At 43.8% G+C, this 24,391-nt stretch overlaps 1 protein-coding gene across 1 annotated transcript in view; it reads left to right on the forward strand.

Annotated features, from left to right (window-relative positions):
- slc25a13 (solute carrier family 25 member 13) overlaps nucleotides 1–24,391 on the forward strand; it is a 403,392-nt gene that overhangs the window by 40,590 nt on the left and 338,411 nt on the right. Inside the window, exons 3-4 of the mRNA XM_078535669.1 lie at nucleotides 4,591–4,758; nucleotides 19,905–19,958. Of these exons, the coding sequence (XP_078391795.1) occupies nucleotides 4,591–4,758; nucleotides 19,905–19,958 (222 nt within the window). The remainder of the gene's footprint in view (nucleotides 1–4,590; nucleotides 4,759–19,904; nucleotides 19,959–24,391) is intronic.

A 24,391-nucleotide genomic window follows, 5' to 3' on the forward strand; every position in this document is an offset into this window, starting at 1 on the left:
GGAAGCCCTTCCTGTTGATGAAGGCACTGGGCTCACCTGCTGGCGCCTTGATGGCCACATGTGTGCAGTCTATAGCACCCTGGACGCGGGGTAAGCCAGCAATGGCCGCGAAGCCTCGGCTCACTGTGTCTGGCTTGCCTGGTCGCAACGGAAGTGGATGAAGGTCAATGCACGCCTGAACAGAGCGTCTGTGACCTGCTTGACACAAGTGTGGACAGTTGATTGTGAGACACCGCAAAGATCACCCACCGAGCCCTGGAAGGAGCCAGAGGCATAGAATTTGAGGGCAGCTGTGACCTTCAGAGCCGCTGGCACATGGTGTCCACCCACACAGTTAGGAGTGATCTCTGGACCAATCATCTGACAGATATGGTTGACTGTCTCCCTTGACAGTCGGAGCCTCCTTCGCCACTGCACCACAGTCATATTGAGGTAGCTGCTTCGCCGCCTGTATACTCTGGCAGCAGGATAGTGGCGTCTTCTGTGGCCCCTTCTACCTTGGACTACCTCTTGACCCAGCGCCCCTTGTGCCTGCGCCTGTCCTCCCAAAGGTGGCTCCCCAGGAGGCTGATTGTCCACTCCTGGCCTCCTCCTTATTCTAGCCTTCCCTTCCTCCTCAGAGGAGCTGCCTCCAGTGGAGATGTCAGAACCCATACCCAGGCTAAAGGGAGGCCTCTGGAAAGCTGCAGGCCTGATAAAGATTACTGACTGCAGAGTGCTGAGCTGAAGGTTCAAAATACAGAGAAAGCTGCTGGACTTCGTTCTGAACTGCTACAGATCACACAGACAAGTTCACAACACTTTCTGCAATAAATACTCCCAGACCAGATTGACAACCCTACTGAGCCCTCATATCCCGCCTGTGGATGAGTTTTGTTAAAAAGTCGCTTACCCACATGCCCCTTGTGCCTGTGCGCCGAGCTGAAGATTGCACGGACGCTTGAAAATCGGCGTCGATTGCCGAGTTAAGGGCCTTAACTAGCCCTTTAATTAATGGTGGGTGCACGTTGCACTTCAATGTGCGCCCGCCGAACAAAATATCATGATGGCGCGTGGTGACGTCAGGACGGTCGCCCGATGTGACCGTGCATTATTTTACGCCCCTGCACACCACCCAGAAAATTCTGCCCTAGTTATTTCTTAAGAGAGTGAAGCCACAAGTTTCATTGTTTAAAACAGAAGAATTTTACTATACAAGAATCAAATAAAGCAAACTCCAAATACAATCTTGGCTAGGTGGTTAACAATGAGGTTGAGTGTCTTGGGCTACAGGAAGATATAGATGGGATGGTCAAATGGGCAGATGGAATTTAACCCTGAAAAGTGTGAGGTGATACACTTTGGAAGGAGTAATTTGACAAGGAAGTATTCAATGAACGGCATGGCACTAGGAAGTTCTGAGGAACAAAGGGACCTTGGCGTGTGTGTCCATAGATCTCTGAAGGCGGAGGAGCACATTAGTGGGGTGGTGAAAAAGGCATATGGGACACTTGCCTTTATCAATTGAAGCATAGATTACAAAAGTAGGGAGGTCAGGCTGGAGTTGTATAGAACCTTGGTGAGGCCACAGCTGGAGTACTGTGTGCAGTTCTGGTTGCCACTTTATAGGAAGGATGTGATTGCACTGGAGGGGGTGCAGAGGAGATTCACCAGGATGTTGCCTGGGATGAATATTTAAGTTATGAAGAGAGGTTGGATAGACTTGGGTTGTTTTTGTTGGAGCAGAGAAGGCTGAGGGGCGACCTGATCGAGGTGTACAAGATTATGAGGGGCATGGACAGGGTGGATGGGGAACAGCTGTTCCCTTAGTCCCCTTATTTGAAGGGTCAGTCACAAGGGGGCATAAGTTCAAGGTGAGGGGCAGGAAGTTTAGGGGGGATGTGAGGAAAATCTTTTTTACCCAGAGGGTGGTGACGGTCTGGAATGTACTGCCTGGGAGTGTGGTGGAGGTGGGTTGCCTCACATCCTTTAAAAAGTACCTGGATGAGCACTTGGCATGTCATAACATTCAAGGCTATGGGCCAAGTGCTGGTAAATGGGATAAGGTAGGTAGGTCAGGTGTTTCTCATGTGTCAGTGCAGACTTGATTGGCCGAAGGGCCTCTTCTGCACTGTGATTCCTGTGAATCTTAGCTAACCGCCCATAATCTAAACCTAGAATAAACATATGTTAAACATAAATTCATGGGCAAATTGTGGTTGATTATAAGCTATAAACGCACATTAAATGGCAGATACAACTAAGACAGATCTTATGCATTGGTTCAGCAGTCCATTCAGCATATGGGTCATCAATCTCAGTCACAAAAGTCCTTTGAAACTCTGTCTTTCTCACAAAAAATTTCAGCTCCTTTCCTTCCAGAAGTTAACCTAATCCCTAGCTGACAGCAACACATTGCCACCACGAGATCCATGGGCACAGTGCTCACCGAGAATGGCAATCATCTGCAGGACTTCCTCAATTCAGTTTGGATGGCAACCAATGATATCTTCAAGTAACAGAAACAGCTTCAGCAACTGCATATTTGCTTACTCCCAGCTTCTGGATCTGGCTTCTATCCTCTTCAGCTTGCCTCTACTGTACTGCTGGACTCATCAACTTATAATGAATTTGGATTGATCTGTGTCCTTTTATATTTTTCAACCAGGTTCTCTAGAAGTTTTGGTTTCCAATCACAACCTCAGTTTTTGTTTCCTTAGAACCTGGAAGGATCAGTTTCCTTTCTGTGTCTATTTTAAGTTTCCTTTTCAGTTTCCTTTCTCAATTAGGGTCTGTATTTTAAAAAAAATACAAGCTTTGACCACAGATTCCATCACATTGTGGACGCCTAAATCCTTTTGCTCCCTCACAGCTCCTAGTCATGCACCATTAAGAAAACATTCTGATTAGTCTCTCTCAGATCTAAGGTGGTAACCTGATTCGTCCCCACGTTGAACTCCATTTGTCATAGTTTTGTGTGGTCATGAAATCTGTTTAAGCTGGCATTACATTGCTGAATCCCCCACTATCAACATCCTGGGTTTATCATTTTGAAGCCCGAGGATTGGCCGGCAGTGGTCTGTAGTTGCTTTGTGGAACTAGGAGTGTGCTTTCCAACTCCATAAAACACAAGCATTTTCAAAATAATTGGACTTTTTTTGACCGACTCCTATGAGTACCTTTAAGGACCACTGGTTAGGCTGCTGAAGACCTGGAAATACCAAACAAATTCAACAACCAGGGTATGCAATTTGTGTAAGCAAATCATTTCAGGTGATCATCAGGACCACCTATAAAAAGCTCCAGACTAATTTAGTAGTGCCCTGAATGCCCATGCAGTTCTGCCCTGCTAAATTGGTTATCTATCTGTCCATTTTAAGATCACAACATGGGTGTAATAATGCAATATTTAGACCTCAATATATTAAAGGATTTCTCACAAGCCAATTAGGGTGTCACTTCGTCAAAGAAGTCAAAGAGGTTGACCAAGCATGATCTTTCTCTTCTGAACCTATGCTGACTGCTGATTTTGAGTTTATGATCCAACAGATAATAATCAAGATTACTGCTGATAATCAATTTCTTTATGCTAAATTGAATAGAAAAATAAATGATCAGTTCTTGTTTGTATTTGTTTTGTCACCTTTTTTGAATATAAACTACTTTAGCCTGACTCTAATCTATTGATACCTCCCCAAATGCCTAACAAACCCCTTATAATGATTCTCATTATGTCACAAATCTCCTTTAGGACTTTTCTTTGTATTTTAGGCGGAAGAAAGGAGGCTTATTAGAATGGTTCCAAGGATGAGGAATTACTGTTATGTAGATAGACTGGAGAAGCTGCAGTTGTTTCCCTTAGAGCAGAGAAAGCTAACAGGAGATTTGATAGAGCTGTTTATAATCATGAAAGGTTTAGAGGAGCAAGTAAAGAGAAACTGTTTCCAGTGGCTGAAGGATTGATAACCAGAGAGCATGGATTTAAAGTGATTGGGAAAATAAGCAGATTGACATGAGGGGAAACTTTTTTGCACAACAAGTGGTTAGGATTTGGAATGCACTACCTAATAGGCTGGCACATAAAGATTCAATAGCAGCCTTCAAAGGAAATTGGATAAATACTTGAAGGAGAAAATATTGCAGGGATGTTGGGCAAGAGGAGGCGAGTGAAACTGCTTGGATTCCTCTTTAGAAGAGCTGGTGCAAACTCTATGGGCCAAATGGCATAATTCTGTGCTGCACTATACTATAATTCTATGAAATACCATATTTCCATGTAGATTTATTGATTTTAAGCCATTCCTGGGACTTGAATCACATTATTAATTTTTTGGTTTGTGGGAAATGCTGGCAATGCTGGACTTATTTCCAGCTATTCTGAGAAGACTGTGATGTGCCTTCTTTCTGAATCACTGCAGTTCTCGTGAATGTGCTTCAACAATGGAGTAAGGTAGGGAATTCCACCCCTTTCGTATTGTTAGATGTAGTGTTTTTTTAAAAAAAAACTTATCGCCAGTTGCTAGGTATCTTTAAAATTTCCCCTCTTTTATATTGCCGTGTGCTGTTCTATGTTTTCAAATTTCCCCCCTTTCCTCTCGCACCCACGGACAGCATGATTACGTCACACCACCTCGAGGCTGCCGGCTCCGGCCAATCGCCATCAAGGGTCACGTGGTGCACGAGGCTGCAGGCTCCGGCCTATCACCATCGAGAGGTTACGTGATGCGCTGGCACGTGCCGCGAGGCGACGTCGGGAAGAAGCTCAATATGGCGGTGCAGGTGAGAGACGGAGCTGGGCAGGGCCAGGGTTCGGCCCGACTGGAAATGGCAGCGTGGGGTCCTTGGTCTTCAGCTGTTTGTCTTTGATGTTATATTTTTGTTCTCCGGGTGTAAATTCTTCCTCGCCTGATGATTGAGAAATCCCCGTTTCTTCCCATAGGCTCCCATTGACCACCAAGAGTTGAAATAACTCAAGTTCTTCTGTTGAGGATGAGTTTTTATTAATATGATTAATGGCTTACATAGAGAAAGGCTTACATTTACATCGTACCTTTAACGGATGTCTCAAAGTGTTTTACAGCTAATGAAGTACTTTTAAATTGTAGTCACTATTCTAATGTAGGAGAAGTGGCAACCAATTTGCACATAGCAAACTTCCAAAAACAGCAGTTAACAACTAGATGATCTGTTTTGGTAATGTTCATTGAGGGATGAATATTGGCTAGGACACCAGGGATAACTCCCCTACTCCTCTTCGAAATTGTGCCATGGATCTTTTACATCCACCTGAATAAACAAATGGGGTTTACTGCCTCATTGGAAAGACAGTGCCTCTGTCAGTACTGCACTGGATTATCAGCCTTGATTTTTGTGCTCAAGTTCTGGAGTGGGACTTGAACCCAGAATCTTGTGACTGAGGGGCAAGACTGCAACCACCTGAGCCTCAGCTGACATAGCATCATCTGTGAACCGTCCCCCCCATGACATTTTTGGGAGTTTTTATTTTGCTAAACAAAACTCCTCTATTCTTTTCTCGGCATTTTAGTGTATATAGGTAGTTAAACTTTCAAATGATTGGTAGACGTGGCACTCTCGAATGACTGGCTGGCCCTTTGCCCATCATCTTCATAAAAGGGCTTGAATGGTCTCTCTAAAAATAGATATTACCTCCATTGCTGACAAACTAGGAATGTGAAAGGCCTGTTTGATTTCTGCTTAACTTGTTTACATTCCCCTGGTTTTCAATCAAACAAAACAACCCGTGAATGCATATAATTAATCATATGATGCTGTTCAGGATTTGTTTTTGGTATACAATGTGATATACATAACATGCAAGACACTGCTTTTGGCTAACTCATAAGGAGACACTGGGTGAGCCTAGTGGCATCGACCCAAATTAAGCAATAAAAGTACCCTCTTTTAGAGGGACATAACAAATGAAATCCAATTCATACAAAAGAAAAGAAAGTTGACCAATTAAATAATATTATTTCTCTTAACTACTACATGCTCTAGTCCCTGACGTGTCCACCAGCTGGAAGGCCTCAAGCATACCACTGGCAGACACCATGCACTCTTTTACTTGGGCTACCTGGCTATGAAAAAATCCATGCAAGAGAGACAGGCAGGTAGAGCCACTGCCCTCATGGGCTGCATCCAACTTGTAGACTCAAAATTGTGTCTGGGACCTCCATGCATTCCCCCCCCCGCCCAGTCCCCATCAACTTTTATTTGCTGTGCGTGGCCAGTTTGCTGCGCTCCAGTCCTTCGAAGATTGACGCATGGCCAAGCATATGCACATCTTAAAGAGAATGTTGTTCATGTGTGACCTGTTTCTTCCCTGTGCGGCACAATCCCAATTGCTGCATGGCTGCTCACCCTTGCAGCTTAGAGGGAACATTGCTCCTGACATCCACCGTTTTAATTGACTTGCTTCTGACTGCATATCAGTTGTTTGATCCAGGCAACTAGGACCCTAATTAAAAGGTCAACAGTGTGCTCCAATGACATTATAGCTGACCCCATTGCATTTTAACCTAAAATCACAGATGCCTTGCACAGCTTCAAACCCATCAGACAAACCTAGAGAATTGGTTTCTTATAGCCTCTGAAGCAGTATGAAAATGGGGCTCGCCGCTTCATCTCACTGAATCGCAGAATCTTCAGCTGTCTTGTTTACCAGGTATATTTCTAGCTTCCAGATTGTGGCACGAGGTTGCGTATAGGAGGCTGGACCCAGCACAAAGGGTCTGTAGGCTGAGCGGTAGGTTTTTTAAAAATTCATTCATGGGATGCGGGTGTTGCTGGCTAGGCTAGCATTTATTGCCTATCCATAATTGCCCTTGAAAAGGTGGCGGTAAGCTGCCTTCTTTAACCATTGCAGTCGATGTGGTGTAGGTACACCCACAGTGCTGTCAGGGAGGAAGTCCCAGGATTTTGACGCAGCGATAGTGAAGGAACGGTGATATATTTCGGAGTCAGGATGGTGAGTGGCTGGGGGAGAACTTCCAAGTGGTAGTGTTCCCATGTGTCTGCTGCCCTTGTCCTTCTATGGTAGTGGACATAGGTTTGCAAGGTACTGTCTAAGGAGCCTTGGTGAGTTCCTCTGCCACTGTGCATTGGTGGTGGAGGGAGTGAATATTTGTGAATGGGGTGCCAATCAAGTGGGCTGCTTTGTCCTGGATGGTGTCAAGTTTCTTGAGTGTTGCTGGAGCTGCACTCATCTAGTCAAGTGGGGAGTATTCCATCACACTCCTGACTTGTGCCTTGTAGATGGTGGACAGGCTTTGGGAGTCGGGAGGTGAGTTACTCATTGCAGGATTCCTAGCCTCTGCTCTCGTAGCCACAGTATTTATATGGCTAGTCCAGTTCAGTTTCTGACCAATGGTAACCCCCAAGATGTTGATAGTGGGGGATTCAGCGTGCATGTCAAGGGGTGACAGTTGGAGATAGTCATTGCCTGGTGCTTGTGTGGCGCGATTGTTACTTGCCACTTGTCAGCCCAAGCATAGATATTGTCCAGGTCTTGCTGCATTTGGACATGGACTGCTTCAGTACTTGAGTATGATGCTGAACATTGTGCAATCATCAGTGAACATCGCTGCTTCTGACCAAATGGTAGAAGGAAGGTCATTGATGAAGCAGCTGAAGATGGTTGGGCCTAGGCCACTACCCTGAGGAATTCTTGCAGTGATGTCTTGGAACTGAGATGATTGACCTCTAACAACCACAAACATCTTCCTTTGGGCTAGGTATGACTTCAACCAACGGAGAGTTTTCACCCTGATTTCCATTGACTCTAGTTTTGCGAGGACTTCCTGATGCCATACTCGGTCAAATACTGCCTTGATGTCAAGGCCAGTCACTCTCACCTCAGCGGAGGAGTGCCGGAGGGAGCTGCACTTCTTGTGCAGGCTTCTGCTTCCTCCTGCAACAGGATCTGATGGCTGCTGAACTGGCGACGCATTCCATGCAACTGGCCATGAAACCCATCACAACGCTGAATTTTATGCACTGACTGTTTTCAAGCTGCAATATCAATGACCTTCATTCCATCATAAGGTCAGCTGCAGTTCACAGCTGGATTCAGCAGGTTATGAATGCCTTCCTTACCAGGGCTAAGTGAAGCAACAGGACAAAGCTTGTGGCTTTTCAGTGGTTGCTGGTTTCCCTTGCTTGCATAAATGATTATAGACATGTTGCCAGCAGGGCAGCGGATTTCGAGCCATCAACTGTCATCAACAGAAAATGTTGACATGTTAGCATTGTATAGCTGATCACATGTATATCAGGGTGTGCAAAGCAGCTAGGTTACTGCCACAGTGCATTTCTATTCATATGGTCTACCCTACTCCTGCTATTGAACTCTGAGGAATGTGATAGACCTGCTGCTGGGGGACAAGGGACCTGGCTGATGTCACCTTCGCACAACCGTATCACACCCAAACTGCACAGATACAATCAAAGCCAGGATACAAACAGGATCCTTTTATTACTTGTAGGAATCCTCAAGCAGAGGTTTAGATGTCTTGACCCCTCTGGGGCTTCCTGCAATATGCCCTAGATGCAATGCATTGTTATCTGTTAAATTTGCAACATTGCATTATAGAGAGCCCTGCATTCGGAGGTGGAATGGCAGCAAATGAGGAAGACCTGGGGTAAGGAGAGAAAGCAGCAGAGGAAGGAGGGCCATATCATTCCGAAACCAGAGTTGTAGGGAATGAGCTTATAGCCCAGCATTTCTGCTGAATTTCTCCAACCTCTGTCTTGAAAACTTAGAGTCTCTCTGCATAACAGGCCTTGTTACATTCTCCATTAGGGCTGGTCAGGGACCAAAAAGGGGATTTACACACACAGGCTGAGGGCATAGCTGAGGTAATAAGTTAATACTTTGCATCTGCCTTTACCAAGGAAGATGATGTTACTCAGGCCATAGTGAAAGAGGAGATAATTTAGACACTGCAAGGGCTTAAATTCGATAAGGAGGTGGTATTGGAACTTAAAAGCTTATAAGACACCAGGACCAGTTGAGATGCATCCAAGGATACTGAGGGAAGTATGAGTGGAAATTGCAGAGGCACTGGACATCATTTTTCAGTCATTATTAGGCACAGGGGTGCTCCCGGAGGACTGGAGAATTGCAGACATTACACCCTTGTTCAAAAAAGGGTTTAAAGTTAAGCCCAGAAGCTATAGGCTAGTCAGTTTAACTTTGGTGGTGGGGGATTTGGGTCAAAATTAATAGTAACATAGACAAATGCAGGTTAATTAAGGAAAGCCAGCTTGAATTTAAGGGAAAATCATGTTTCACTACTTGGAGTTTTTTGAAGAGGTAACAGAGGGTTGATGAGAGCAATGCTGTTAATATGGCGTACATGGGCTTCCCAAAGGCATTTGATACAGTGCCGCACGACAGACCTGTGAGCAAAGTTATAGGTCATCGAATAAAAGGGACAGTAGCAACATGGATATGGAATTGTGTGAGCAACAGGAAACAGAGTTGTGGTTAATGGATTGTTTTCTTGCTGGAGGAAGATTTATAGTGGAGTCCCCCTGGGGTCAGTGTTGGGACCCTTTCTCTTCCTGATATATATTAATAATGACCTTAGTGTACAGGACACAATTTCAGAATTTGCAGATGATATGAAACTTGAAAGCATTGTGAACTGTGGAGAGGATAGTGTAGAACTTCAAAAGGATGTAGGTTGTTGGAATGGGCGGACACGCGGCAGATCAAGTTCACGGTGGAGAAATGTGAAGTGTTTCATTTTGGTATGAAGAACATGGAAAGACAATATAAAGGGTACAATCCTAAAGGGGGCTCAGAAGCAAAGGGATCTGGCCTGTATGTATGCAATAGTCATTGAAGATGGCAGGACAGGCTGAGGAAGCAGTTAATAAAGCATACAGTATCATAGGTTTTATTAATAGGGGTTTGGAGTACAAGGGCATGGAGGTTATGTTGAACTCGTATAAGACACTAGTTCAGCCTCAGCTGGAGTATTGCTTCTGGTTCTGGGGGCCGCACTTTAGGGAGGATATGAAGACATTGGAGAGAGTGCAGAAGAGATTCACGAGAATGGTTCCCGGTATGATAACCAGGGAAGGAGTAGGACCCATAAGGGACCAAGGGGACAATCTATGGGTGGAGCCAGAGGACATCGCTAGAGTGTTGAATGAATACTTCACATCCGTCTTCACCCAAGAGAATGAGGATGAAGTTATCGAACTTGGGGAGAGAAACTGTGAGGTTCTTAAGCAAATTGATATAGGGAGTGACAAGGTATTGGAGGTGTTGGCAGGCTTAAAAGTAGACAAACCTCCAGGTCCGGATGATTTGTGTCCCAGACTGCTGAGGGAGGCAAGGGAGGAGATCGCAGGGGCTCTGACTCAAATTTTTAATTCGTCTCTGGCCACGGGGGAGGTGCCAGAGGACTGGAGAACAGCTAACGTGGTTCTGCTATTTAAGAAGGGTTGTAGGGATAAGCCAGGGAACTACAGGCCAGTGAATCTCACGTCAGTGGTAGGGAAACTATTGGAGAAAATTCTGAAGGAGGGAGTCTATCTCCACTTGGAGAGGCAAGGTTTGATCAGGGATAGTCAGCATAGCTTTGTCAGAGGGAGGTCATGCCTAACAAATTTAATTTAAATTTTTGAGGAGATGGCCAGGTGTGTAGATGAAGGTAGTGTAGTTGATGTAGCCTATATGGATTTCAGCAAAGCCTTTGACAAGGTCCCACATGGGAGACTTATAAAGAAAGCAAATGCACATGGGATACAGGGTAATTTGATAAGGTGGATTCAAAATTGGCTTAGATGTAGGAGGCAGAGGGTGATGACAGAAGGATGCTTTAGTGACTGGAAGCCAGTGTCCAGTGGCGTACCACAGGGACCTGTGCTCGGTCCCCTATTATTTGCCATTTCTATAAACAACATAGATGACTATGTGGGGGTTAGGATTAGTAAGTTTGCAGATGACAAAGATTGGCCGGGTGGTTAACAGTGAGGTTGTGTGTCTTAGGCTACAGGAAGATATAGACGGGATTGTCAAATGGGCAGATAAGTGGCAGATGGAATTTAACCCTGAAAAGTGTGAGGTGATACACTTTTTGGAAGGAGTAATTTGACAAGGAAGTATTCAATGAATGGCATGACACTAGGAAGTTTTGAGGAACAAAGGGACCTTGGCGTGTGTGTCCATAGATCTCTGAAGGCGGAGGGGCATGTTAGTGGGGTGGTGAAAAAGAAATATGGGACACTTGCCTTTATCAATCGAGACATAGATTACAAAAGTAGGGAGGTCATGTTGGAGTTGTATAGAACCTTGGTGAGGCCATAGCTGGAGTACTGTGTGCAGTTCTGGTCGCCACATTATAGGAAGGATGTGATTGCACTGGAGGGGGTGCAGAGGAGATTCACCAGGATGTTGCCTGGGATGAAACATTTAAGTTATGAAGAGAGGTTGGATAGACTTGGGTTGTTTTTGTTGGAGCAGAGAAGACTGAGGGACGACCTGATTGAGGTGTACTAGATTGAGGGGCATGGACAGGGTGGATGGGGAGCAGCTGTTCCCCTTATTTGAAGGGTCAGTCACGATGGGGCATTAGTTCAAGGTGAGGGTCAGAAGGTTTAGGGGGATGTGAGGAAAAACTTTTTTACCCAGAGGGTGGTGACAGTCTGGAATGCACTGCCTGGGGGTGTGGTGGAGGTGGGTTGCCTCACATCCTTTAAAAAAATACCTGGATAGGCACTTGGCATGTCATAACATTCAAGGCTATGGGCCAAGTGCTGATAAATGGGATTAGGTAGGTAGGTCAGGTGTTTCTCATGTGTCAGTGCAGACTCGATGGGCTGAAGGGCATCTTCTGCACTCTGTGATGAGGGGTTTCAATCATGAAGATCAATCAGATTGGAGAAGGTAGAACTGTTTTCCTTGGAGCAAAGAAGACTGAGGAGATTTGATAGACAGGGAGAAACTGTTCCCACTTGTGAAATGATTGAGATTGTTGGGCACAGATTTAAAGTAATTAACAAAAGAAGCAAAAGCGAGATGAGGAAAAACGTTTTCACGCAGTGAGTAGTTAAGGTCTGGAGTGCACTGTCTGAGAGTGTGGTGGAGGCAGGTTTAATCAAAGTATTCAGAAGGGAATTAGACTGTTATCTGAAAGGGAAGAATGTGCAGGGTTACAGGGAGAAGGTGGAAGAATGGAACTAAATGATTTGCTCATTCGGAGAGCCAGTGTAGACACGATAGCCAAATGGTCTCCTTCTGCGATGTAACAATTCTGTGAATGAATACTGAATAAGATACTTTTGCCTCTGCTTTCACTAAAGAGACTAACACAGAAAATAACAAACAAAGCCATCAAGAGGAATATTACAACACTTAATATAAAAAGGAGATACTAGGCCAACTAGTTAAACTTAAGGATGATAAGACTCCCGATCCAGATGGATTCCACTAGTGGATACTCAAAATACTAGAGAGGATTGAGCAGAAGCACTAGTACTGTATATAAAATTCAGCAGATAAAAATAATACCAGAGGACTCGTGAACAGCGAATGCAACTCCTGTCTTCAAAAATGGTGATAAAACAAGCCCTGTTAATGCTAGACTTGTTCGCTTGGTGTCAAACATAGGAAAGACACTAAAATCTTTTCTTAAAGACAAGACAGCAAAATATTCAGAGGTGGAGAGTACAATAAATAGTATGGATTTATAAAAGAAAGTTCATACTTAAACAACATTATTGAATTATTTGAAGAAACAACAGAAAGAATAGACTAGGCTATTGCAGTTGGTTTAGCATACATAGACTTTTACAAGGCCTTAAATAAGGTGCCACCTAAGATGCTCAGGACAAAGGTTGGGGTGTGTGGGATCAGGGCCCTGGTAGCAGAATTGGGGGAGATGATTCCATAGATTGGGGGACGCTATGGCATAGTGGTAATGTTGCTGGACTAGTAATTGACATTGACTAGTGATCCAGAGACCCAGGGTAATGCTCTGAGGACTCGGGTTCAAATCCTGCCGCAGCATATGGTGGAATTTGAATTCAATTAGAATCTGGAATTAAAAGTCTAATGATGACCATGAAACCATTGTCAATTGTCATAAAAACCCATCTGGTTAAAGGAAATTTGTTGTCTTTACCTGATCTGGCCTACACGTGACCCCAGACCCACAGCAATGTGGTTGACTCTTAACTGCCCTCTGAAATGGCTTAGCAAGCCACTCAGTTGTAACAAACCGCTACAAAGTCTCAAAAAAGGAATGAAACTGGACAGATCACCCGGCATCGACCTAGGCACCGGAAACGACAATGGCACTTGCAGCCCTGTTGACCCTGCAAAATCCTCCTGAATAACATCTGGGGGCAAGTGCCAAAATTGGGATAGCTGTCTCGCAGACTAGTCAAGCAACAGCCTGACATAGCCATCCTCACGAAATCATACCTTACAGGTAATGGCCCAGCCTCCACCATCACCATCCCTGGGTATGCCCTGTCCCAACGGCAGGACAGACCCAGCAGAGGTGGTGGCATAATGGTATACAGTCGGGAGGGAGTTGCCTTGGGAGTCCTCAACATCAACTCCGGACCCCATGAAGTCTCATGGCATCAGTTCAAACATGGGCAAGGAAACCTTCTGCTGATTACCACGTACTGCCCTCCTTCAGCTGATGAACTAGTGCTCCTCCATGTTGAACATCACTTGGAGGAAGCACTGAGGGTAGCAAGGAGGCAGAATGTACTCTAGGTGGGGGACCTCAATGTCCATCACCAAGAGTGGCTTGGTAGCACCACTACTGACCAAGCTGGCAGAGACTTAAATGACATAGCTGCTAGACTGGGTCTGCAGCAGGTGGTGAGGGAACCAACAAGAAGGAAAAACATACTTGACCTCATCTTCACCAACCTGCCTGCCGCAGGTGCATCTGTCCATGACAGTATCAGTAGGAGTGACCACTGCACAGTTATTGCGGAGGCGAAGTCCTGCCTTCATATTGAGGATACCCTCCACTGTGTTGTGTGGCACTACCACCGTGCTAAATGGGATAGATTTTGAACAGATTTAGCAACTCAAGGCTGGACATCCATGAGGCGCTGTGGGCCATCAGCAGCAGCAGAATTGTACTCTAACACAATCTGTAACCTCATGGCCCGGCATATCCCCCACTCTACCATTACCATCAAGCCATGGGATTAACCCTGGTTCAATGAGGTGCAGGAGGGCATGCTAGGAGCAGCATCAGGCATACCTACAAATGAGGTGTCAACCTGGCGAAGCTACAACACAGGGCTACTTGTGTGCCAAACAGCATAAGCAGCAAGTGGTAGACAGCTAAGCGATCCCACAACCAACGGATCAGATCTAAACTCTGCAGTCCTGCCACATGCAGTTGTGAATGGTAGTGGACAATTAAACAACTCACTGGAAGAGGAGGCTCCACAAATATCCCCGTCCTCAATGATGAAGGAGCCCAGCACAGCAGTGCAAAAGATAAGGCTGAAGCATTCGCAACCATCTTCAGCCAGAAGTGCTGAGTGGATGATCCACCTCGGCCTTCTCTGGAGGTCTCCAGCATCACAGATGCCAGTCTTCAGCCAATTCGATTCACTCCATGTGATATCAAGAAACGGCTGAAGGTACGGGACACAGCATTGGCTATGGGCCCTGACAATATTCGGACAATAGTACTGGAGACTTGTGCTCCAGAACTTGCTGCACCCCTAGCCAACTGTTCCAGTACAGCTACGACACTGGCCTCTACCCGGCAATGTGGAAAATTACCCAGGTATGTCCTGTACACAAAAAGCAGGATAAATCCAACCTGGCCAATTACCGCCCCATCAGTCTACTCCTGATCATCAGTAAAGTAATAGAAGGGGTCATCAACAGTGCTATCAAGTGGCATTTGCTTAGCAATAACCTGTTCACTGATGCCCAGTTTGGGTTCTGCCAGGGCCACTCAGCTCCTGACCTCATTACAGCCTTGGTTCAAACATGGACAAAAGAACTGAACTCCCGAGGTGAGGTGAGAGTGACTGGCCTTGACATCAAGGCAGCATTTGACTGAGTGTAGCATCAAGGAACCCTAGCAAAACTAGAGTCAATGGGAATCAGGGGGAAAACTCTCTGCTGGTTGGAGTCATACCTAGCACAAAGGAAGATAGTTGTGGTTGTTGGAGGTCAGCTCCAGGACATCACTGCAGGAGTTATTCAGGGTAGTGTCCTAGGCCCAACCATCTTCAGCTGTTTCATCAATGATCTTCCTTCCATCATAAGGTCAGAAGTGGGGATGTTTGCTGATGATTGCACAATGTTCAGCACATTCACGACTCCTCAGATACTGAAGCAGTCCATGTCAAATGCAGCAAGACCTGAACAATATCCAAGCTTGGGCTTATAAGGTTACCATTGGCCAGAAACTGAACTGGACTAGCCATATAAACACTGTGGCTACAAGAGCAGCTCAGAGGCTAGGAATTGTGCGGCGAGTAACTCACCTCCTGACTCCTCAAAGCCTGTCCGCCATCTACAAGGCACAAGTCAGGAGTGTGATGGAATACTCCCCACTTGACTGGATGAGTGCAGCTCCAACAACACTGAAGAAGCTGGACACCGTCTAGGACAAAGCAGCCCACTTGATTGGCACCACATCCACAAACATTCACTCCCTCCACCACCGATGCACAGTAACAACAGTGTGCACAAGATGCACTGCAGCAATTCACCAAGGCTCCTTAGACAGCACCTTCCAACCCCACGACCATTACCACCTAGAAGGACAAGGGCAGCAGATAGATGGGGACACCAGCACCTGGAGGTTCCTCTCCAAGTAACTCACCATCCTGACTTGGAAATATATTGCCGTTCCTTCACTGTTACTGGGTCAAAATCCTGGAAATCCCTTCCTAACAGCACTGTTGGTGTACCTACACCACATGGACTGCAGTGGTAAAGAAGGCAGCTCACCACCACCTTCTCAAGGGCAACTAGGGATAGGCAATAATTGCTGGCCCAGCCAGCGAGGCCCACATCCTGTGAATGAATGAAAAATAAAGATAACTACAAATCAGAGAACAGAGAATAGAAGTTTGGGTAAGTTTCTCACTGGCAGAAAGTAGAAAGTCATGTCTTCAGGGATCCATGCTCGGACCTTCATTGTTCACCATATAAATAAATGTTTTGGACTCAGAAATTGAAGGCATGGTGTTGAAATTGTTTGAAATGGTGCCAAATTTGGGAGTGTAGCTAATAATGAAGGAGACTGCACCAAATGCAGACAGACATAAACAGACTTGCAGAGTGAGTGTCTAAATGGGAAATGAAATTCAAATTTTTAAAATTCATTCCTGGGATTTGAGTAAGGCCAGCATTTTTTGCCCATCCCTGATGGCCTTGAGAATGTGGTGGTGAGCCTCTGCCTTTAAATCTGTAGTCCATGTGGAGTAGGTGCATCCACCCTGGCAACAGTGAAGGAACGGTGACATAGTTCCAGATCAGGCTGCTGTGAGACTTGGAGTGGAGTTTCAGTTTTTGGTATTTTCATACGCCTGCTGCCCTTGTCCTTCTAGATGGTAGAGATCTCTGGTTTTGAAGGTACTGTTGAAGAAGCCTTGATGAGTTGCTGCAGTGAATCTTACAGATGTTACACACTACAGCCATGATGCACTGGTGAAGGATGCACTGGATGTTTAAGGTGGTGGTTGGGGTGTCAGTCAAATGGGCTGCTTTGTTCTGAATGATTTTGTGCTTCTTAATTGTTGTTGGACTGCACTCATTCAGAGAAGTGGAGGATATTCATCACAGTTCTTGTAGATTGTGGCGAGGCTTTGTGGAGTCAAGAGGTGAGTGGCTCACAGCAGAATTCCCAGCTTCTGACCTGCTCTTGTGGCCTGAGTATTTATTTGGCTGGACCAGTTAAGCTTCTGGTCACTAGTGACCCCAGAATATTAATAGGGGATTTGATGATGGTAATACCAATGAATGTCAAGGTGAGATGGTTAGACGTTTTTTTGTTGTAGATGGTCACCGCCTGGTATTTGTGTGATGTGAATGTTATTTGCCACCAAAAGCCCAAGTTGAAAATTGTCCAGTTCTTGTTGCAAGCAGGTACAGACTGCTTCAAGATCTGAGGAGATGCAACTGAGCAATCATCAGTGAACATCCCCAACTCTGACTTGATGATGGACGGGAGGGCATTGCTGAAGCAGGCAAAGGTGGTTGGGCCCAGGGCACTGTTCGAGAAACTCCTGCAGCAGTGTCCTAGGGCTGAGATGATTTACCTCCAAAAATCACATCCATCTTCCTTTGTAACTCCAACCTGTGGAGAGTTTTCCCTTTGATTCCCATTGACTTCAGTTTTGCTAGGGCTCCTTGATGCCACACTTGGTCAAATATGAACATATGAAATAGGAGTAGAAGTCGGCCATTTGGCCTCTTGAGCCTGCTCCGCCATTCAATAAGATTCATGGCTGATCTGTTTGTGTTTCGAATTCCACGTTCCCATCTACCTCCGATAACCTTTGATTCCCTTGCTTAACCTCCTTGGGGAGGTGGTGGCATAGTGGTATTGTTGCTGGACTGGTATCCCAGATACCTAAGGTAATGCTCTGGGGACCTGGGTTCAAATCCCACCATGGCAGATGGTGAAATTTGAATTCAATAAAAATCTGAAATTAAAAGCCTGATGATGACCATGAAACTATTGTTGATTGTTGTAAAAACCCATCTGGTTCACTAATGTCCTTTAGGGAAGGAAATCTGTTGTCTACATGTGACTCCAGACCCACAGCAATGTGGTTGACTCTTAAAATGCCCTCTGAACAAGCGCAATTAGGGATGGGCAATAAATGCTGGCCTAGCCAGCGATGCCCACATCCCATGAATGAATTTAAAAAAAGAATCTACCTACCTCTGCCTTAAAATATTCAATGAGCCAGTCTCCACTGCCTTTGGAGGCAGAGAGTTCCAAAGTTGCACAACCCTCAGAGGAGAAAATTCTCGTCAACTTTGTCTTAAGGGGCAACTCCTAATTTTAAAATAGTGCCCCCTAGTTTTGATCTCACCCACAAGAGGAAACATCCTTTCCATGTCCACCTTGTTCAGGATCTTTATATACTTCAATCAAGCCACCCCTCATTCTTCTAAACTACTGTGGAAATAAGCCCAGTCTGTCTAACTTTTCCTCATAAGACAACCCACTCGTTCCAGGTATCAATCTAGTAAACCTCCTCTGAACCGCCTCCAATGCACTTACATCCTTCTTTAAACAAGGAGACCAAAACTGCACATAATATTAAAGATGTGGTCTCACCAATGCCCTGTATTACTGAAGCATAATATCCTTACTTTTATATTCAATTGCTCTCTTAATAAAGGATAGCATTCCATTGGCCTTCTTATTAATTACTTGCTGTACCTGCATTCTAACATTTTGTAACTCATGCACTAGAACACCTTGATCCCTCTGCACCTCAGAATTCTGCAGCCGTTCCCTGTTTAAGTAATACTCTGCTTTTTTATTCTCCCTGTCAAAGTGAACAACTTCACATTTTCCTACATTATACTCTAACTGCCAGAATTTAGCCCATCCACTCAATCTCTCTATATCCATCCGCAACCTCCTTATGTCTTCTTTACAACATACTTTCCTACCTATCTTTGTGTCATCTGCAAATTTAGCTACTATTCTTTCACTCCCTCATCTAAGTCATTGATATAAATTGTAAAAAGTTAAGGCCCCAGCATAGATCCTTGCGGAACTCCACTTGTCACACCTTGCCAATCAGAAAAAGATCCATTTATGCATACTCTGTTTTCTGCTAGCCAGCCAATTTTCTATCCATGCTAATATGTTACCCCCTACACCATGAACTCTTATTTTCCACAATAAGCTTTGGTGGCACTTTATCAAATGCTGCCTTCATGTCAAGTGCAGCCACTCCCACCTCACAGGGCGGCGGTGGCATAGTGGTGATGTCATTGAAATAGTAATCCAGAGGCCCAAGCGAATGCTCTGGGAACATTGGTTCAAATCCACCTTCGAGATCATTGCTGAATTTTTTTTCCTGGAGTATTAATTTAATTTTCTGAATGAACTGCAATTAGCAGTAAGATAAAATTAGTTTGCTCTCAACAATCAGTGATACTGTCAGAGTCTCTTTGGTTAACACTTTACTGGCATGTTGATTTTGATGATTCTGGTATTGTATTCCCATCCTAGAATTCCAAAATGCTCTATAGTTTGGTATTTAATAAGATGGAATGCATCTCTGAAGAATTGAGTATCCCTATGTGATGCTAACTAATGCAGAGAAGTTTGTAGACTAGTATGTACTCTTCTACTGAGAAGAGTTTGAGGTTCAAAAGCAGTTTAATTAGGAAATAAATCCCGGACTTAATTTAGAAGTTGCAGCCCTCATACTATAATGAATGTACAGAAACAAGCAAAAAAATATAATATGCTGGAAATACTCAGTAGGTCTGATAGCATTTGTGGAGAGAAACAGATTTAAAGTTTCACTTCAATGACCTGAGGCCTCATGTTTTTCTGAAACACTGCAAGGAAGATATTGGGTATCACTTAAAAGGATAGAATTGTCAATGCTGTAATCCCTTCTGCTCCCTTCAGTCCACATGGCTCTGACCTGTGCTCCTATACGTTCACTGTGCCAGTGGCAGAGTCTTGAGATGCTTTGGCCCTACTTTTGAATTCCCTTGCTAATTGCCTGTCCCTCTGTTTCTCTCTTTACTTTTAAAAACGTCAAAACTCACCCCTTTAACAAACATTTATATAAATTTAACTTGTTTTGTAACTATCTGTAAGTTGGATAGCAAAGTTGAGTGCTAAAGTTGAGCGCTATCTGCTACTGTTTTATAATTTGTTTGTTAACAACAATTTTTTTCCTCCCAGTTGAATTTGACCAAGCAAGCAAATCCAGTTCAGCTGAAAACTATATTTCTGAAGGTATGTAACTTAACTAGCAATTGGGTCTGGATTTTTGTGGAGTTGGAATGACTCTGGAACCATTTAAAAATGACGGGTGGGACCCGGTTCTGGGAATCTGCCCCCCCCCCCCCCGCCAAATTTTTGCTTGCATGTGATAAGGGTGTGGATAGTGAGCCCACTCCCTGTACTCCCAATCTGGCTGGCTCTGTTCTGCGGATAGGCATCTCGTGGTTCCTCGCAATTTTCGTACAGTTGAGCCAGCTTCTTCATGAATTGTGGTTCATGGACCTCAGTGGAGTTGTGAACCTTAGTCTGGATTTGAGAACATTTCAAAAGGTATGTTCAAAAGATTTTATTCATGCCCCCTCCATGCTTCCAGTATACACTATGTACAGAGCCAGTGAACCCTATACTGACAATTGCAGGCACGGAACTGCTCAGGAAAAATGATATCCATTCACAATCTTTATTTGATAAGAAACTGCTGTTCCTACAACTCTAGAAAAGTGTCAGTCAAATAGACCATTAAAGTATCAATAACAGAGGCTTCAAACACTTCACACCTCTTAACCTTGTGCAGATAAATTTTTAGATATTGATAAGAGAGATCATAGTAAAAAGCCACACTCTCTTAAAAGGATTATCTCTGTAGGGTTCTATTTTGACAGCTGGAGGGAACTTTGCTTGATTGACATCTTTAAGTGGTTATAATTTTTTTTTGTGTTGACACTGTAATAGGGTTGTAAGAACAGCAGTTTTCTTTCAAAGTAAGATGTTTGGGTGTTTTTTTTTCTGAGCAGTTACACATACCATTGTTAAAATGGGGTTCACTGGTTCTGTACATAGTGTATACTGGGTGAATGGACATGGATGGGCCATGAGTTGGCATGGAGGGAATGAGGGGCCATTGGGGGTGGGTGGGGGGGACATAAGTTGGCATTGAGTTGATATAGGGGCTGAAAGGGTCCATAGTGGTGTGTGAGGGCATGGAAGGGTAATAGATTAGCATGGGGGCGGTTGGATTGGCATGGAAGGGCCATAGACTGGCATGAGGGTTATAAGGGGCCATGGGGAAGGAAAAGGGCATGAGTTGGCATGGAGGTGGCATAGGGAGTGTGTGGGGGTAGGTGGTATGAACATTGAGGGCTATAGGGCCTAAAATGTCATGTAATCACTGGGAGAACAGAGGGCAGGCCTTTTAGCTAACTTGCCTTGGCACTTGATTGTGCCCCTGCACTCCGCTTCTGGGGATGGCAGACCTGACTTCACGCTGCAATAACTGCCCCCCGCCCCCCCTCCCCCCCCCCGGGTGTGAAGATCGCAGCATTTGGGGGGTCTTTCTACTGAGGCTACTGAGTGGTTAGCCAGGAAATTTCCCCACTTGAGCTATCTGCCTTGGTAGCAATACTCCTTTCCTTTATTTCCTTTGGTCAGTATATGTATATATAGAGCAAAAATCATTGTTTTTACTAACAAAATAGACCTAAGAGATGGATATATATGAGAACAGATTGTTTAAATTAATAGAAATAACCTTTTAAAGAGCAGAATACAATAAAATTCCAATCTGCCAACAGCCTTGCACAAAATCAGTTTCAGTTGAATGAAACAATATTTAATGTTAAAGTTTGTGTGCACTTTAATATGCATTGTAAGATCAGATTGAAGTGGATAATTAATCAAAATGAGATGTAGAACATTCCACTGCACTGGAAATTGCGCGGATTAAGTACGTTCAAGATTAGTACATCTTTCTTACTGCCTGATCCTAACTCTTGGTACAAATTAACATTTTGGGCACTGAATGGCCTATGCATTTAGTAATAGCTTAAATACTTGATTTTGATCTCCAATAATGCATTGTACTAATCAGCAGTTGGCCAGGTAGGTTAACATGCGCCTGAAACACATTTCAAGGTCCTTTTCCCCCTTGATTCAAATATTTAGAAATTGTGTAATCTCAGATTAAGACAGAACCACAGGCGCAATTAGCAAATAGCTTATCTCATTTAGTTGGTTGCCAAGTTCATTGTATCGTATTTTTGTTACTTTGTTTGGAAAGGCATTGGTGCATCCATAGTTCAGGTGATATTCAACATAAAAGGCTCAATTTTCAGTACTTCCAGTTGGCAAATTGATTGATTGAGATGTGTACACTTCACCAGATAGAACTGATTTGTTTCGGAAGGTTAGTGATTGTTTAGCCTGTTAATGGGGAAAAGTTGTTTTTTCCTTTTATGTCACAAAATGCTTAGCAGAATCAATTCAAAGTGCAGGCCGAGGTTATTATAAATATTTGCTGTTTACTTAACTGTTGTACAATAAACCATATAGCCTCATCTCATTAGTGTATTCATTAGCTCCAACTTTGGAAAGATGGGAGAAACATGTGTATGAGTTGAAAATATCCAGTTATTTTTTAAACAGTGTCCTTTTGTTACAGCCTTAGGTCACACCATTATAAGACTAGATATGGGCATTGAAAGTAAACTGATCATTAGGGATGTAGGGTCCACTTATGTAAGAGATCAGTGATGCTGAATGTGACAGATTATCTAGGACAGACTCCAAATTTTGAAGCAATGTTGCCTGTGAGTGATATAGTTCTATTTGTAACTAATTAAGAGACAATATTAATTATAATATGAATATTTTGCCTTTCCACACATGTTAAAATGCTCATAACATTTTGATTTGATTTTGGATCTGTAGATCTGGAAGCATTGTGTTTTTCACAGCTTTGAAGAATTATTCTCCTTAGTTGTGATCATCAATGCTTTGTGGTATAAGGAAAGGGAAGATGGTTTAATTTTATTAAACTTTTGTTCTTTTTTTCATTCATGTTCTGATATACATCAATTTTGCATGATATTTATACCAGAAATGTTGCATAGAAACTATGTTGGCTTTATTTTAATAACTTTTATCATTACATTGTAACTGATATTTGGATTGACTATAAATAGAATGTTGGATGTTTCTGCTGTGTCAATTATCTCCTAAGTAGAGCTTTTGATAAAATGCAGGATATAGTTTAGCTTGGACAAATTGGGTAGATTTTCAAGAACTTTGTGGATGAAGCTAGTTCTGAACATAGATCTAGAAAATGGCTTCAATTTCATGTGTTTAGATTTTGCTCTGTTATAAGCATCATATATTTGTTCCAAAGCATGATGTGGGCCATATTCAGATTTCAGTTCCCTGCAGTATATAGGGGAAGACGGGAATTGTAGTGTTTCTCAATTAGATAAATATAAACTGAAGTTCCTGGCAGTGGAAGTAGTTTTTTGAATGGCAAGTGAAATAGTGATCAGGCAGCATGGAAGGAAATGTGAAGATTTGTGATTGGTAAATTGACAGTTTTAAATGCTGTAGGTCCCCGCACCATGCCCATTACTACCTGCCCCCTCACCCACTCCAGGTTTGGAAACTTTGTTCCAACTGCGATGATGTTGAAATGGAAAAATTCCCATTAATTTCTAAACACTGTGTCTCCTGATTTCTCTCTTTCCCCCCCCCGCAAATCCAGACCTACGCTAAAACAGTAAACAAATGCTAGAACTGCGCATGTACTGCGATGGCAGCAAACGCAGCCAAATTTAAATCAAAAGAAAGGACAATATGTATTCACACAACACTGGAAATTTAAACGCAATGAAACACACTCACTCCCTCATGCACACGGACTAATACACATGGATTGGGGAGACGAAGCATGCATTTAACTTATTAGCGTAAAAAAATACAAGAAGTAAATCACGTGCCCAAATTTCAGTCCTTGAAAGAAAAGCATGTGTAAAATCATTAGTGTGTTCTCTCTCGTTGTTCTTTGGAAGAATAGAAGTTGAAAACCTCTGGGGTCTCCAAATGAGTCGTGTCCAAGTTTTGTAGAAATGAAAAAATAAAAATACCTGGAAAAACTCAGCAGGACTGGCAGCATCTGCGGAGAAGAACACAGTTAACGTTTCGAGTCCATATGACTCTTCAACAGAACTAAGTAAAATTAGAAGAGAGGTGAAATATAAGCTGGTTTAAGGGGGGGGTGGGACAAGGGGTGGGACAAAACTTGCCAGACCTGCTGAGTTTTTTCAGGTATTTTTATTTTTGTTTTGGATTTCCAGCATCCGCAGTTTTTTGCTTTTATTTTTGTAGAAGTGAAGTTTGGCAGGTGAAAGCAAATTAGTCCTTTTCACTGTCTGGGTTGAGCAGGTTAGGCATGGTTCTGTTCTTGTTGGAGGATTATCCATCTTGCCCTGTTGGTTTGTAAAATGACCTATCCCTCCCTGGTTCTTGGAGTAAAACAATTTAGTGATCTGTCATCGATTTTGGTTACGTGATCATCCACACACCCACCCCCACCCCAGCCCAGCATGATCAATACCTCCATCGGTTTAAAGTTAGAAGCAGCGGCTACACAATGGGATTTTAATGGTGGCTGTTCACACCTGCTT

Source organism: Cetorhinus maximus, chromosome 3 (genome assembly GCF_964194155.1).
Source record: "Cetorhinus maximus chromosome 3, sCetMax3.hap1.1, whole genome shotgun sequence".
Lineage (NCBI taxonomy): Eukaryota > Metazoa > Chordata > Chondrichthyes > Lamniformes > Cetorhinidae > Cetorhinus > Cetorhinus maximus.